Source organism: Lipophrys pholis (assembly GCF_963383615.2).
Source record: "Lipophrys pholis genome assembly, chromosome: 9".
NCBI classification, from domain to species: Eukaryota; Metazoa; Chordata; class Actinopteri; order Blenniiformes; family Blenniidae; genus Lipophrys; species Lipophrys pholis.
The window spans coordinates 8,917,322-8,934,928 of NC_137639.1; the positions used below are offsets into that span (position 1 = coordinate 8,917,322).

The following is a 17,607-nucleotide window of genomic DNA, read 5'->3' on the forward strand; positions in this document are numbered from 1 at the left end:
GGATGGATGGATGGACGGACTGATGGATGGCCTCACTGAATATCCGTTGAGCAACTTTCCTCATCTTTCATCTGCATCTGACAGCTGGACGGTCCAGCTTTTGTGTGTAGCCAGATTTATTGAGTAGATCAAACAGAAACCTTTAAAGTAGAAGAGGCAGAACATCTCCTCTACCGGCACAGTGCTGCCTCACTCTGTTACATTATTGTCTTTCCATGACTCCCCATCTAAATCATGAGTTTCATGGCGTCGTCTCGGCAACGCGCAGAGAGAGGTTTGGCTGCAGACCACGGCACAGCGGTGCCTCCGCAGTCCGAGGCGGCTACTGCAGGGCAGATGTAAAACCTGCATTCTCAATGTAACATCAGCTGTGTCTCAAAACAAACTCGCTGCGCAGCCCTATCTCTCACTCTACCTCTATTTCTCTCCTCTTCTTTTTTTAAGTCTCTCCAGCTCCTCTGTCAGTTGTGGAGACTGAGTGGTTCCACATGGGAAAGCCTGGGGCTTCACACATCAGCTTAGCTGTGGGGATGAAATATACTGTCTGTACATATCATCACATCATTAGGCCCAAAGGGATCCCTGCGATGGATTAGGAGCTGTCTACCTGCGAGGCTCGGATGAATTTATGAAGCACTTTATCATGATGAAGCATGAGTGGAACGCTTTGTCTCCTTCCATTTGTGTTTATCTGTGGGAATAATGACCGCGTCTCCTTCCCTCTATTTCGCTTTCACTTAATCTATCGTGATTCCTGCCCATCTCTGTCGGGTACGTGTGTGTTCCGACCTTTGACCCCCTTCCCCTCCCTATTCTTTTTTTTTTTTTTTTTATTAACGCTGCTGGTTATGAGCAGAAGATAAGTGACACTGTCCGAGCCTCTCCGCTCAGCCCTTCGAGCCGTGTGTGTGGGAGGCAGCAAATTGTCCATTAAGTGTTTCTGCTGAGGCCGCGAGAGAAGATTTGATATAGTGGGGAAACAAAAGTAATATGCAGGAAATTCAATTGTCTCTCTCCAGCAAGTTTGAGCTTTAGTTTGGCTTCCCCACCGAATCAATTTCACATGAAAGCACAAGGTCAGAAGAGGTTTAACAGCTACTCCATCTCCTTGCGCTCCCGCACAGATTTTCATGCCCGTGTTTATCAATGTTTACATGAAAGAGCTTCTATGACTCAGGCGAACTTCCTCATCGGCCACTGAGACTCCGAGCGCCACAATAGAAGGAAGCCACCTCTTTTTTTTTCTCACAAAGCTGATGTGCTGCTACAGGAGGCACAAGTAAGCTCAGGAAACATCCCCCTTTGCTACAGTGTGAGGGTCCTTGACCCCAGCACAGCTGCACTTTATTCATGCAGTGAAAGTAAGAAGCAGCTCAGGAAGGTGCCCTCCACTCCTCCAGTATCAAGAGACTCGGAGTGAGAACAGGAGTCGCTGCCAGGAAGCCGCCGTTACAACCTCAGAGTTCAGAGGTCGTGTTTTGGATAGTCAGCTGAGGGAAGCCGAGGCAAGGTGAAGTCACTCCGTTGCCAGTCAGGCCTCGGTTTGACTGAAGGGGGATCATGTTACGGCAGCAGGAACCTCCAAGAGGCTCTCAGGCCTGGAGGCTCTGCGTCTCCCCAGACCACAGGGCATCCTCTGTTCTCTGAGGAAGCTCGGCTGTTATCGAACCCCAATGCACAGCGCTCTCCTCTAACAATGCTAACTAAATCCCCAGTGGCGGTCAGGTTCACGCTGAACTCTCAGAGTAGCCAAATGAAGTCATAAGGCCCATGCTTGGATTACTGGACAACACGGAGGCCAAGTGCAGACGTCGTGACTCCTCTGTTCCTGAAGTATGTTAACAATTGTTATGTCATTGAATGTGGGTATTCACAGCTTGACTTTCATGAGTGGGTTTTCTGTAGTTATGCTATATTGAACATATTACTATATAGTCAGTTCAGGGGTAAGATATGACTGTTCATCTCTAAATTAATAATTTCCTTTACAATGATCCACTTACTACTACTTACAAATCCCATATGTATCCAGAAAGTGATGTTATGTCATCATTAAAAAAAAAAAAAAAAAAAGTTACTTTTGGTGGTCACATCTCCAACATCTACTGCGAGTCCAACACGTATACTGATGCACTCAATCTTTTATGGACTCTAGTGTTGAGTGCCTGAGCCGAGAAATGAGCCCTTTCAGGGAAAAAAATGTTTAGAAAAGAGAACAAATGATGCACATTGACAGATTTGTGTATCGCACATACAAAGAAATCAAGGGGACCTTGGAGATACTTTGCTGATCAGAATTTATGTAACTCAGCATTTAACTGTGTGCTGCAGAGATCAGTTGTTAATTTCTTCTGGCTTTCAAAAGTCACAAGTTTCCAAAACCCTTTCCATTAGAAAGGGTTAAACGATAAAGAAAAAGGTATTGTGGAATTGCCAATAAATAGATAAATAACTGTTTAATATCCCTTCTTATCTTATTATGAATAAATATGTCACAACTTATCTGAAGTCCTGAATGAAAAGAAATCCTGAATATTTCTAATAATTACAGAAGACACGTGCTGCAGACATGTCTTGCTATGTTTTAAGCTTTAAGCTCTAATTCCAGCATTCAATTTATCAAGACACAAAGACAAAATTGTTGTTGCCGTGGTAACTTTCCAAAACGACAAACTCAATGCACAAAGTATTTAAATCTCACTCTATGCTGATGATACCTGCTGCAACAAGGCTGTTGTGGGTTATTTCTGCCTCTTGCTGAGACAGTGGATCTTATTCAGCACACCGTAGTTTAGAATAGCTGCGATTATTTGCATTGTTCATGAGTGTGCTGCACATGCTGCACGTGCCCCTCGAAGCAGGCCCAGGCACATCATCTCCCATCACAGTTGATACAGACAGGTTATTTTAGCGAGGTCAACATTTATTCAGCCGGCAGTCACACCCAGTGGAGACAGTAAAGGGGGGTGTGTATTCTATCAATTCCCCCTGCCAAGAAACACTGGTCAGCCCTCACAAAGGAGCTGAATTGTTCATTGAACCTGCTGGGCTCGGCTGGCATCACATTAAGACGCAGTCCATATTTTAGTGTCACTCTCACACCTGCCTGAAATAGATCCCCTAGTAACCCGCCCCAGCTTTACGAATACGTCCCGACAGGTCTGGACTGTGGTTTACTGATTGCACAACTAAAAGGATGTCATCTGCCTAACTAGCAGGGCACATGTTTGGCCTGTTCTGTTTTTTTTTGTTTTTGTTTTGTTTTTTTCTTTCTTCATCAACAGGGGAATATTTGGAGCTCAATTTTCCACTGTTTTTGTTTATTCATGAGAGGAGATCCTCCCAGTTACAGTTTTCCATTATTAGCCTGTGCCGTAAAAAAGTATGTTTCCATTGGTGCTGACACAGGTAACAACATTATGCTTTAAAAGCATGCCGAGAGCCTCATAGGTGAAAAATAAGCGTTAGCCCCGGCTTCATAACGGCAAATTTACCGATGACATCTTGCTCTATACGCGTGTCCATCCGCATTATGCAAGGGGATGAATTCAGGCTGCCAGATTAGACTCCGAACAAAATGTTCCCCAACATGTCTGACTGCCTTCTTCCTTTTGCTGCATATTTGTGGTTATCTAGTCCCTTTCTGGAAGGTGAGGCTGACTCCCAACAGTTTGTCTTAAAAGTAAAAAAAATAGGAAAATTTGCTACGACAGAAATGCGACTCAAAATCTTGTTTCATTCTCGAAGAGTGAAGATTTAAGAAACCGGTCTGTGTAAATGTTTTGTTTTTTAGGTTCTTTGGGTTCCCTGAGCATTTCTTTGTTTCCACGAAGTTCTTGCATGTGAATAGCGAGATGAGCCATTAAGGCAGCTATAAATAGCCTCTTGGTGTCTCGCTGTTGGCCACATCCTGTTTCTAAAATTCTCACCCTGGTGACATAGATGTAAAAACACAGGGGTCCGTGTTTTACCTTTCTCTTCTCTTTATCACTCATTTCCCTGGAATGGAACAACCTCGGGCATGCCAATGGAAAATATTAGTTGATTGAGCGCTGAAAAATAGCACCACAGTTAATGTGTGGGTGGAGGAGACGTCACAATTGTTTTACATTGACTAAAAAGAAGAGAGGAAGCCGCAGCTTTCACTTAGAAGAAAAAACAAAACAAAATGAAAAGTACATACGTGGGTGTTTTTTCCCACTGAGTCGTCGGGTTTTCCCATCTCTTCTTTACCTGGAGCTGTTTTCTCACCTCGGCCAACAGTGACATTAAAGTAGGATCATTTAATTGTTACATGTGCCTGCACTTCCTTTATGCCCCCGCGATGGCGGGGCTAAAAATAACCGCAGCATGTAAATGCTTGTTTAGCCCCGGGCGGAACGGGGTTGAAAACAGCCAGTAGTGTTGGCACAGGTTGGATTTTTCCAATGGGAGTTCCTCCTGTTTGGAGAGGTGAGCCCCAACCAGTCAGAGTGTGTGTGTGTGTGTGTGTGTGTGTGTGTGTGTGTGTGTGTGTGTGTGTGTGTGTGTGTGTGTGTGTGTGTGTGTGTGTGTGTGTGTGTGTGTGTGTGTGTGTGTGTGTGTGTGTGCCTGCATGTCAATATGAGGACATATGAAAAGCAGGGTATGCTATAATAAGTGTGTGGCCCACTACTTTTAAATCTGTCGCAGTATTTTGAATTTAAATAATAAAATTCCATATTTCATGTTTTATCCATTCAATTTAACTGAAATCTACTTCATTCAAGACAATAACCATATCAAAAACAATATAAATGTGTTTTAGTAACGTCAGCACAGTCAGAATTAAGCTAGATATAAAACAGTGAATATTTTCATCTAAGTGTGGTGAAATGATGGCTAATGATACAGTTCTGGGGAAAAGTATAATCCAGCACGATCTGAGATCAGTAATAGTCTCATATAAGCATTGTTCAGACACATTAGGCTACAGTATATGGGGATATTTTGTGTCACTGAGAAAACACCCATCCTATATATATACAGAACTAATTCTTTCCAGTGTGTTTTAATGTCCTGCTCTTTGATATTTGTTGTAATACTGAAAAACTTCATTCATAACTTGAATAATATTTTACAGAGAACAGAAATAGTTAATAGTTGAACTTCCTTTGTGTTGTTGAAACTCCCGATTTGTAAATGAATGCTCCATTGGATATACGTTTTGCATATATACCCGATTTAGACCTTTTCTTATTTTCAGTTCTTTATATGGGCTATTTTGGGGAGTTCTTTTTTTTTTTATGTTATTTTCCCTCATTTGTATTAACACTCTCCCTTAGGACTATAAATACTAAACATTTATGTCCATGATTACTTCGAAATTACACAAGCACACAAATAAAAACTGCAAATTAACAGTATGTTAGAAAAATAATAGTACTCGTAATGGTGACAATGAAACATTGCTTTTAACACCATTTATAAACAAAGTGCCTTTCATACAAAAAGCTGCCAAATGAAGTGATAGAAAATATACAATGCCTTTATACAAACATACTTTCAACAAACACGAGACAAAATGAGATATATATAAAAAAAAAAGTGTTTAATGCTAAATAACAATAAATGCAAGGTACATTTATTTATACAAATGCTTGAGTTGTATTATTCTGGCAATGTCCTGATTACACTGTGATACTTTTGCTTATTGTTAGTCATACTAAGAAATGTCCTTACATTTCCTAAATAGTGAGAAATGACACACACGGAAGTGTGTGAGCATTAGAACGAGTCCGACTTCTTGTTTTCATGTCAATAAGTGCAGATACCTCACCAACCACTAAGCAGTATCTTGCGATAACAAACTGCAGGCCCACTTTGAACCTCAGCGTGGGTGGACTTCCTGTCTCGGCTCCGATGGTGGTTTTTCACCAGACTCTTCCCGTCTCTCTCCGTCTACATCAGCCTCGCACTATCGCGGCGAGCTGCGCGCCCGCGGGGCTCCTTGTTTGTGTCGAGCACTCGGGTCTCGGGGAGCTCGCCATCTTCTCAGTCACTTCCCTCTGTTATGCCAAAGAACACAGAGCAGATAAAGGCAGGGGACTGATCCCTGTCTGCCAGACTGTGGGAAAGGCGCGGGCAACAGGAACAAGTGCAGGAAAGACGAGGCCGATGACCGAAAAACAGAGATGCGTGTATGGAGCTGATATGGAGTCCGTAACGGCATTGATATGTTTGGATTGCAGCGACTCACATCCACTATTTCTCAGCTTGACCTTATCTGCTCCAAGTATTCAGTGACAGCTCACCGTGGCCGATGGTGGTCCACCTTTAGGGTTCTGCAGAGAGAAAAACACAGTTTACCAGACCTACAGGCTCAAAGTACACAAACTTTTTAATTAATCTCTCTACAGTATGTCAAGGGATCAGGGCTGGATTAAAATATTAGTTGGACCCTGGGCAAAAATTCGCTTCTGGGCCCCCGTGGACACTTCTCCTACTGTCTGTGCAGTTTATACAACTTTTTCTATGCTTATATCAGCTGTGTTAACAACATCAGACCCATTTATTTAAAACAAAACAACATACGAGCCCAAAGCTAAAATGATGAAGACTTTTAAACCAAATAGAGATATGATGAAGGGGTTAACTAGTAAAGCAAGGGGACTTTATTGTGTTATTTATTGATCTTACATAAAGTCCTTGTCATAAACAGATTTTGAAAAACTAATAAATCATAACCGCTTGTCTCGGGACTAAGTCAGAACTCTTGCATTGGACACTCACTCATTCATCAGAAACCTCTTTATTTGGGAAGTGCCCAATTCTCTCAAAAACCACAGTGCAACACAAGCATTTCGTTATGAAGTTTGACAGACTTGACATAAGCCTACATGATGTCACTGGGACTGCATTATGAATGGAATCTTACTGTGTTCACTGCATAGAAGGAACTTTTAAAGGAGACATATCATGCTTTTAAATCCTTCCTTTTTACATATAAATCATACAGTTGTGGTCTATACAACGCGAAACTGCAATGCTTGGGTCTGAATTCCTCATTATTAGAGCTCCACAGGCCCCTTTTCAACCCCTTTTCTGATGCGCTTCTGAGAGCAACTCGTTTTGGGGCGGTCTCTTCAAATGCAAATGACACACTTCATACCCCGCCTCCTCTCCAGGTTGCAGAGGTGACACTCGGTTCAACGTCACCCTGTTCGGCCATCTTTGTAGTTTGATAGAACAGATACAATTATCTAGCGGCGCAGAAACTTTATATTCACACATTATTTACAAAATGTCAACAACGGAAGATTTGTCCATCAAGCCATACATGTTGGAGCCAGAGTCGGACCCGGCGGAGCGAGATGAAAATGACGATGATGCACCTTCAGAACAACGTCTTCATATGGATGTAACGCAATGGTGTGTTACTATATTTACACTAACTTCTCCATCCATGCCCACTACTACAATACTGCCTGTATTACAACGACTATTTAACACAGAAGTTACATTATAATCTAAAACGAGCACACAGCGCTAACATATGAAGACGGTGCAACTGCTAATGCTAACAAAACAATGACAGGGACGTCTTATCATCACACTTTTTAGCGTTATATACAGCTTACCGAAGTGCTCTGTTCGTCGTCTCCATAGATAGAAGGAACTGACCGCTCAATCAGACGAAGTCTTTCGGCAAATCCTTCTTTATACTGGCGGAGGTTGCTGAAGCAGTCGTCCTTAAAGTGATTCGCGCACACAAAAATGACCTTACCCACAGATGTGGGTACATTTCTGTGAAAAATAAAACTCAACCAGGCACTTCGAAAAGGTTCTGATGCTGGGAGACGGTGTAACGAAGCTTGTGGGTTACTACTTCCAACAACCGAACATTTCGACTTATCCTCTCGTAACTTCGGTTGGACTACAAAATCGCAGCGAGAAACAAAAATGGCGGATTGCTCGAAACGTCGATGTCCTAATTTGGCAGTTCCGCTGAGAATACTGTGACGTCATTGTTCAAAAAACGTAATAGAGAATAGAAAAATCGAAACCGATCGCAAAATATGACCAAAACAGAATATAAAGATATCAACGGAGCACCTGAAGAGACTACTTTGAACTTTTCTGTACTTCTAAACACTCTAAATATACAACAAAATGCATTTAAGGGCTAAAAAAGTGGATTTAGCATGATATGTCCCCTTTAAATTAATGCGTTCTCCTGTGGATGGGGGTCAGTCGTCCACTTTGCCCAGTCGGCGGTGGTTCGGGCGTGACAGGTAGTTTGCTGCTGAATAGTCATGTTTCAGTGACACAAACTCTACGTGAAGCTCATCAAACTCTCTCTGCACCGGTACTTGCTGTTTTAGTAAGAACAATTGATCTATTTTGCATTTTATGATTAAAGGTGTTGATAGTTTATGCAGCAATCGGACAAAGACTCTTGAATTTGTTTTTGGCTCCAGGTTTGTCTCGAGTTTTTTCTCGCCGTGTTTGATATGCGATATGCTTAACATAACAACGATAACAGCTTAACCCGGGCCCCATTCGCACGGCGTTCCAAGTGAAAACGGATCGTTTTTGCATTCGTGTTCATGAAAATGTGCGCGTTTGAAAGAAATGCTGAAAGTGATGTAGCGAGTCGGTACTTTTGGTTTGAATGTGTAATTAAACCACACACGTACGTGCCAAGAATAATACACTATAAACATAAACAATGGTGAGTGCGCGTACACTTGTTATGGACAGACAATGAAGTTGGTTTGCTATTACAGTGACGGTCAACTACCAAACTACCGGGAGAATATGGACTGGGAGTCATGACAATCCGGAGGCAAACATCGTTATTATTATTGTCCATCTTCTGAGCATGAGCCGGAGATCTATTTATTACAGACGTGGTCCTCATGCTCAGTAGCAGAGATTCAGGAAAGTTGTGTTTTCCCAGTTTATACAGAGGGGGAGTTGGAGCGTTTTCAAAAAGTTGCGAGCACCGTTGTCATGTGATCCGACACCTAAAATGTAACAAAGGTTTTCAGAATTCGCTTGAAAACATCGTGTAAACAGCGCGTAGAGGAAGTTAAATCATTCATATCTGCACATTCTTTCCTCACCTGCACATTGAAACTTGAGATATTTCCTACACTCATTTTTCTACTGGAGCATTTTTAGCTTCAACTTTTGAGGGAGTCAGTGTGGACTCTGATTGCATTGTTATCGCACTTTATTCACACTCGGACCTTCCCGTCAGGCTGGTTTTGGTTTTGCCGTTTTAATCTGCAACACGGTGCGATTGTGGTGGTCACATCCTACCCCGTCGCTCCGTGCTCGGTTTCCAAAACTCAAACCAGATAAAATCAGCAGATTTCTGAAATTCATGCAAGGAGTAATAACCTACTCTCTTTTTCTCTTTCTTGCAGTTAACGAGATCATCAGGAACGACCTCTCCAGCATTTCGGTGCACACCCATGCATAGACAGTCAGATGTCTTCTGCAGCCACACACACACACACACACACACACACACACACACACACACACACACACACACACACACACACACACACACACACACACACACACACACACACACACACACACACACACACACACACACACACACACGCCAAGGAAAAGAGGACAACAAAAGCCAGAGATCCAGATTATGAAGAATGATGTTTTGACCAGGATCTCCCACTCCCATCACCATCCTCTTCTCTGGAAGACTCGCTGCAGACTCATATTGACAATCACTGGCAAGCTCCATTTTAATAAATGTGTTGTATTTACAAGAGATTTAAAAAGAAGAAGAAGAAAAAAAAAAAAAAGGGAAGTGATTTCAGGGGCAAAGTACACGACTACACTTGCCTTAATTCACAGCAGATGATCTTTAGTGGACCAAACAGCTCAATGAGACTGAATCCGTCTTCTGTCTTTAACAAGTGACAATCGTCATTTCGAGTGTGATCTGTAGGTTAAATGCATGGACGAGCTAATGGGGACAATAAGTGTCAAGCTTCATTACTTTGGTCCATTTGTTTGTGCCGTCAGTCCGCGACAACAACAACAACAACCGAATCGGTGCCTTACAAGCAGTGACGTTGACGGCAGCAGACACACAAATGCAAATTGTGGAAGTTTTTATATGATGTTTTTGTATCATTTCAATGATTTGTTTACAGGTAAACATATTTGGAGGGGAAGACAAGGCTGGAAAATGCAGTGGGAGTATGTGAATAGATTAGAATTGTATTTTTCTTGCGTCCTTATTATCTTTGTTCATTTATACTGAATGTTATGTATGATATTCTTTTGTATAAACATGTATTTGAATATATGTATGCCTTATGCTTGTTATCATGCAGTTTGCTACTTGGCTTTCTGTTTCTATTTCATTTGCGTTACCCCGATATTATTTTGTATCTTTTTTTTTTTTGCTATCCCCGCATTATATGCTTTTCACCTTAGTGCCTATTTTTTAAAATCACCTTTTTTCCTCCCCGTCTTCCAGTCCCCCGCCCAGACCACGACACAATAATGCAAAGACAATCAGAGAAACTATATCGTACATATCCTACAACAACAGGTCCTGGCTTCCCCGGGGCTTGTAAAGGCAGGTTACCGGAGTTTTGCTTCTTCTCCCCCGGACATGACATCGTTCAACAACGGTATGCTTACCTGCTGAATTGAAATGAGAACACTTGTGGACATTGTGCTTTGTCTGTTCATTCTTGCACTGCAGGTTTGCATGTAAATAGGCACAGGGACTATGGAAGTGCGCCACAAGCTCAGATTTACTTCGTTGAGCTGGCAGGACTGTTAATTCACAGCTGGCAATAATTGATCTTTGTAAACCAAAGGATTTTACCTTTGGTGAAATTATTGTCCACGTTTTTCTCCTTTTTTTTATTTTTCTGGAATTTAGCCTAGAACCCCCCCCCCCCTCCCTCAACACAGAAGATTGAAAAAAAAAAAAAAAAAAGGAAATCAATAAATATGATGCACTTTAATGTAGAAAACAGCAGAAGTTCCTGCCTCGAGACCAAATATCGTCGACTGATTTCCACTGTAGTGTTAGAAAACGTTTCCACGCCAACTCTTCTCTCACACAGCTGCACTCTTTTCCATGTTATCTCGTCTTTCTGAGCATGCACACAGTAACTAATGCTGGGGATCATTTAGCTGGTAGTCGCTTCCTAATCCATTTTCAGACATATAGTAAATAGCATGACTTAACTGTATGAATAAGGTTTCTATTTTGTGCCTTACTCTCTTTGTTGGCTACAAAATTGTTGCAACTCTGTAATGCTTTTTCTGTGTGGGCACAAGGTGAAACATATTTCTCTTTAATATGGAATATTTATGAAAAATGAAATGTGTTTTAAGTGCATTCAATGTGTTCTCAAAAATGAATTAATAAATGGGTATAATGATGACCATATGGGAGAAGATTCTTGATGTTTGTCACGGATTGTCGGTTTTTATTGTCTCGCTTTTTCAAGCCAAAAACAAAACTTGGATGGTAATTCGGCAGCGGTTTCTGAATCAGGGTGGAACGTTTTGAAAATGATTTGGATCGTTTTTACGGTGACTGTCAACTGCAAAACCAGCGATTCAGAAACGTTACATTTCAGAGTCATGGCTTTTTCGAGTTTCAAAGTTTCACCTTGGAAGCCATTTTCAAGAAGTTGCATTTTCCGCAGTTTTGAGCACCACCGTCGTATAAGCAGACACACAAAACGCAACAAAGTTTTCAGTTTGCACTTGAGAATGTTGTCACCACAAAGTGTTTAGCAAATCCGAGACGAGAGTCTCGAGTGCAAGAGGTAACAATTGAGCCATTGTCATAAAAACATGGTTCAAGGAGGACGTACACATGATGGGTTGAGTTTCTAAAACATCAATGTGCTTTTATTTAGAGAAAAACAAAGCAGTTGGACATCCAGTGAAACAAAAACAACATAACTAAATAAACAGCAGTATTTTACCAAGGCTTCTGTCTGAGTTGTCACCCCTCAGCCTCACGCTCCCAGACACATGCAGGCCACAGGCTGATAAGCCCCCTCCCCTCTGGACCTACCATCTTCACAAACCTTTGGATGTATTTTCCCTCAAAAAACCACACTACATCAAAGAAATGCATTGTGCAGAAAGATCATTCTCGGATCATCAAACATTCTTACACATATCCCCCCTCGTGTGTAGCAGATAATCACTTGAACTCCCACAAAGCGTGCGGGAGCAACCCCTGATCAAATAGGACATGGTACGCTCCGCCAAACACACACACAGCTGAATGCAGTTACCCTCCCTCCTATAAAGAGCAGCACTCATTATCACAGTTTTGTTGTCAAAAGTTGTCTCGGACCACATTTGCACATCCACAGGTTTTTACAAAAATGGATATTTCCCCCTCTACATTTACAAAAAAAATCTTAATTTACACAGACCTGCATATACACTTGGTTCAGAGCTGCTATGAGCATGCCAAACCTGTAGGGGGCAGTGTAACAAGAAGCAGGAAGCCATGACAGCCAATCAGAATCCTGTAAAAGAAACATGACGTCACGAATTGTGACGTAAATCTCCGCCTACCCCCCATTAGATGCAACCGGGGACAGTTTATCCAGATCTCCACTGTTGCCAGAGTTTTCAGGAATCACTGTTAGTGGTGAGTATTTATGTGTAAATGCGCAGCCCAAAAGCAGAGAAATATCAAAGTTTTTTTAAATATCTGGGTACGTGTAAAGGTGGCCTCAGATAATCTGACAGTGTCCAAAAATTTAAAACCCTCTCGCAGTGGGACTGCTGGTGCAACCGACCTGCCGATGAGTAAAATACTGCTTTAAATGATCCAACAATCATCAGGACATTGGATCTACTCTCAAATAATGGTTTACTATTTCCCATCTACGTCCATCATTTTCTTTACTGTTTTATCCTGTTTGGGGTCGTGGCGCACTCGAGCCAATCCCAGCATAGAACGGGCGAGCGTGGGATACACCTGGACAGTCCATCACAGATAACACCAGAGAACCACGAACACTCATAATCACATGTATGCTCAATTCAGGATCACCGATTGACCTCGCATGCGTGTTTTTGTACCATGGGAGGAAACCAGAGTACCCAGAGGAAACCCACAGAGAGAACTTGCAAACGCCACACAGAAAGACCCGGCTGGTATTTGAACCCACTACTCCACCTGAGTCTACATCAACATATTTTTATTTCCTCTTTCTCCTTCTATGTACACTTTAATGCAACAATAATGGGATTTTATGACAGGCCTTAATCTGCCTTGAAATGGTTCTGATGGTGTACCTGGATGACGTACAAAATGTTGTTAAAAAAGGATTTTAATGGACCTAGTTTCATATTCAGAACTCCTTTACCGGATTGCAGCATAGGTTAAAGGAAGTATTCCTCTATTTGACTGATAAACATGCATTAGCAGAACACGTAAGGTGAATCATTCCTATTCTTGAGGCTTTTAAGACTTGAGATCAGGTGAGTTTTGGGAACACTGTGAACTGTCATTGTCAGCATACAGTAGGTATAACCTCTGTGACATAATATACTATGTTCAAAATTATTCATTGGCTCACACAAAGATGCCCCTTCAGTAATGAAAAAACAAAAACAAACTGTAAGTGCGAGATCATCTTCTAATGTATCCAATGGTGGTTCCTACACCTCTCTTAAAATTTACGATATTAGTTCGGGCTTTGCTTTATCATAATTGTGATGAGATATTTTGATTACAAACTAGACAATATACTTGGTAACAATTCAGCGTTTTTGCGTGTGTAAACAGAAAATGTAATGTCGCCCTGGAGCTCTATGTTTAACCCAGAGCTGCATCTTGAGTCATACATTTTTGGATTAACTGCAACGGCGGGACCGACCTCGGAGAGAGCCGTGCCTCTCACTGACTCACTGATGGTTGAAGTTTTACCATTGGTCTGCTGAGTGCTGAGACTTGCTGTATCAGTTTCAAATTAAAAGCCTTTCTTTTTTTCTTTTTTTTTCCAAATTAAATGCCCTTCAGCGTTTCGTGACTGAGCCCAGCCAAACGCATACGCCGGGTTCTTAACAGCGTCCTGTTAGTTACAGGCCGTGGAAAACAAGGAAAGACATGAGCTGGGAGAAAATTACAGTCAAGGAAGGCAAAGGAGACCTGAGAAAATAAAGGGGAGGCAATGGAGGCCTGAAGCTGTAAATCCTATTCGGGGGGGGGGGGGGGACCCAACAATAATTCATGGGAGGGGGCGGGGTCAAGAAGCCGTCTTAATTTTAAGGGGTATAAACTTTATTTATGTCTTAAAATAGGTGAGTCAGCATTTATTTGATTATGAGACAACACTACCAAGTTTAAGCAATTTACAATAAAAGTATCATTCGTTGACAAATATTTTGGGGAAAAAAACCATTTAAAAGTGTCTGCAGTATACGCAGAAGAAGCTCGCAACGTACAGAAGTAGCAGGAGAAAAAATAGCAGCGTCTCAGGCGAAAGGGGAAGCTGAATCGGCCAGAAGGATAAAAGTGTGTACCCAGAGAGAGAAATAGAATGTTGAAGCTGAGTGCATCTTTTGTTATGAAAAACTGGAAAACCAAAGTTTGAAACTTGAAGCTGAATCAGTGAAGGAGGGGAGGTGGGATTAAGATAGGAGAATGAGCCACGTTAACACGTACCTGAGGATTTAACCAACAGTGGTATTTCTCTGCATTTGAGCCTTGAATTTACACATAAAGTCCCCACAAACGATGATTCCTGAAAACTCCAGCCACAGAGGAGATTAAGAAAAACTTTGCATCGAAAGGGAGGTAGGTGGAGATTTATGTCACAATTTGTGACTTTGTGTTTTTTTCAGGATTCTTATTGGCTCTCATGGCTTCATGCTTCTCATTACACTGCCCCCTGCAGGTTTGGCTGCACATAGTAGCTCTGAACCAGGTGTGCATGTGGGTCCAAATCAAGGAAAATGTTTTTTGTCGACGTAGAGGGGGAAATATCTGTTTTTGTAAAAACCTGGGTACGTGTAAACGTGGCCTGACTCACATCGCGGCAGCAGTGGGTTTAAATTCTCCTTGGTTGTTTTTTTTTGTACTTTCAGGAAACTATGAGGAAACTATAACTCATTTGTCTCTGGCCTTAATGGCAGAGTTCTTTTGTTTGAGTTCTTTTAATTTGAGTTGGAGGTCACCAGCAGTCCTGTTTTTATCATCATCAGACTGAAGTCTTCTTTTTCTTCTTTATTTAGTTTGAAGGGGAGTACAGGGTGCGACGGCCACATAGTGGTTGGGCCTGCACGCACCGCTTTTTGTTTTTTTCAGCCGGCGTCTCCAACCTCTTATGGGTTGATGCTTTTAGGGATTAACTTTTCTTTGTGATTTTTTTCCTCCCACAGCAAGAGAACTAACCTGTTCTTTCTTTTCAAAGCCTGAAAATTTTGTGTGGCGTCCTTTCTGTGTCATTGCCTCATGCAGCCGAGAGATATCATTTATTTAATTTTATGAGACTTCAATTAACTTTTTTATTTTTTTTATTTTTTTTACTGGGTGTGATTGGGGGTTGCTTAAGTTAACAATGAAAAAGGTTGGTAACTACTGGCCTAGAGGTTAAGAAAGTGAGCTTGAAGGTGCACAATGACAACTCCCACTGCCAACTGTGGATTCAATGGCAAGTCATTTGACCACCAACTCCCATCTGGGTGTTCATGATGAAGCAATCTATTCAGCGCCAAACAATCCCAAAATAAATCAAATGCTGTACATGTTTTAACTGGAGCCATCCGAACGCATCACCTCTAAATGTAATGGAAGGATACGTCCTCAGTTCTGGATTAATCTCTATGACGTTTGACACAATCTTTTTCACATTCTGCAGGGATTTGCACTTCGACATAGGCATAATGGCCTTCTGTGTTTGCAGTGGTGAGCACTCTGGTTTGAGTGTGGGCGTTAGAGAACTTCATACTGAAAGCCCATGTGCAAAAGTAGTTCTTTTTTTTCTTTCTCCACTTGCTGTCTCTCACAGTCCAATAGGGGGCAGGTTGTCACTCTCGCTTCGGTTAATTGGTGACTTGAAATTTCCCCTAAGTTCCTGTAAGACACAACTTTGCCTGGGTGTGTTAGTCCTGTGATGGACTTTGTCACAATTAACTGGCTCATGCTTTAGATGACCCCATAAATTAGTTAACTGCATGGATACTATGTGACATGGGTAAGTTATCGAAAATGTTGTTGCACATAAAACAAATGTACAGAAAAAATATTTGTTCTCTGCACTTCACTCAGCTTTCTGGATCAGTGGGTCAACCACCTGTCAGCACCCAGGGAGCAGTTGAGGGTCAAAGGCCTTCCGAAGAGACCCACAGTGGTAACCTGTCAAACCTTCAAACTCCAGCTGGCTTCTCCACTGATAATGGTTTCCAGGATGCTCTGCAGCTGTACTCAGGGAAGACTGTGAGTAGATTAAAGCAGTGTACAAGATCGATGGATAGACTTTGGGCTCTGTAGTAGTAATTATATGCCATCATTGTATTCCAGAGTGTGCTGAAGGTGAAGGCAGGATACACCATAAACAAGTTACCAATCCATCACAGGCAGAGAGACAGACACACACACTCACACACACACAGGATGTTCCACACTCCGAGGGGAACATGCAAACCTCCGGGCCAAACCAGGACTTCAACTGGAGAACTTCTCGCTCTGAGGTGCAAGTGTTTCTGCCCAAAGTGAGAAATATTTCATCAAACCATTAAACCATCTGCATTCTGAATCATCAATACAAAGTAGCAATAAATACTTATAAGTACTGTTTTTTCAGTCAGCTCAGCCCGGTCTACCAATCCTCTCTGAAATCTCCACAGCACAGCCCTTTCCCCAGATAACTGCCGCTAACGTTTTGCCTTGCTTTACTTCAACCGTTTCCTGCAACCCCAGAGACTGCTGCACTCCCAGTAGATCAGAAATTTCTGACGCTGTTGAATCAGCCTATTTGTCATCGGGATTCATGCTGCGTTCGAAGCCCCCACTGAACTGTCCCGCTTTCCTCGCCCTGATGCGAGCTTACAAATCCCAGGAGATTGTGCTCGTCTATTTGCAAGGAGTTTCTGCAATCAAATTTACAAAAAACAAAGAAAGCATAAAGTGGCAGGAAATAAAGTGATATCTTCAATTGCTTATCAACAAATAAGGAGTTTGCCTCCAGTATATTAAAGTGAAACAATCCATTTTGAATGAGCTTAACGTTTTTTTTTTTGTTTTTTTTTAAACAGTTCTACATGTTAGGAAAATTAGCGTGGGTGGGGGGAAAAAAAAAAACAACAAATGTTCCTGCTTTAGCAGGCTGAACTGCAACAAGCTGCTGATATGCCATGTGCATGCAGAGGCCTGTGTGTTTTCCGGGGAGTATTGTTAGCCGTGGGTAGTTATACGAGTGAAACCGCTCCTCGCCATGGGAGCTGCGCCACGCGCCTGTGTATCACCTGCCAGTCCTCCAGACTTTTTCCACCCAGCGAAGTTATGAAGCGCCCATCCCCATAGTGACAGAAGGCAGGCCTAGGCGGTTCTCCCCTGTTCCACCGTGCTAAACCCAAAATAGAGCCGCTATTTACAGATGCAGG

The 17,607-nt window shown here is 42.1% G+C and overlaps 1 protein-coding gene across 1 annotated transcript in view; it reads left to right on the plus strand.

Annotated features, from left to right (window-relative positions):
• The window catches only part of LOC308113998 (nuclear factor of activated T-cells, cytoplasmic 1-like), a 72,996-nt gene extending 62,066 nt beyond the window's left edge, over positions 1-10,930 (plus strand). Inside the window, exon 9 of the mRNA XM_080470611.1 lies at positions 9,393-10,930. Coding sequence (XP_080326737.1) covers positions 9,393-9,448 — 56 coding nt within the window. The 3' untranslated portion in view covers positions 9,449-10,930. The remainder of the gene's footprint in view (positions 1-9,392) is intronic.
• The last annotated feature ends 6,677 nt before the right edge of the window (positions 10,931-17,607 follow it).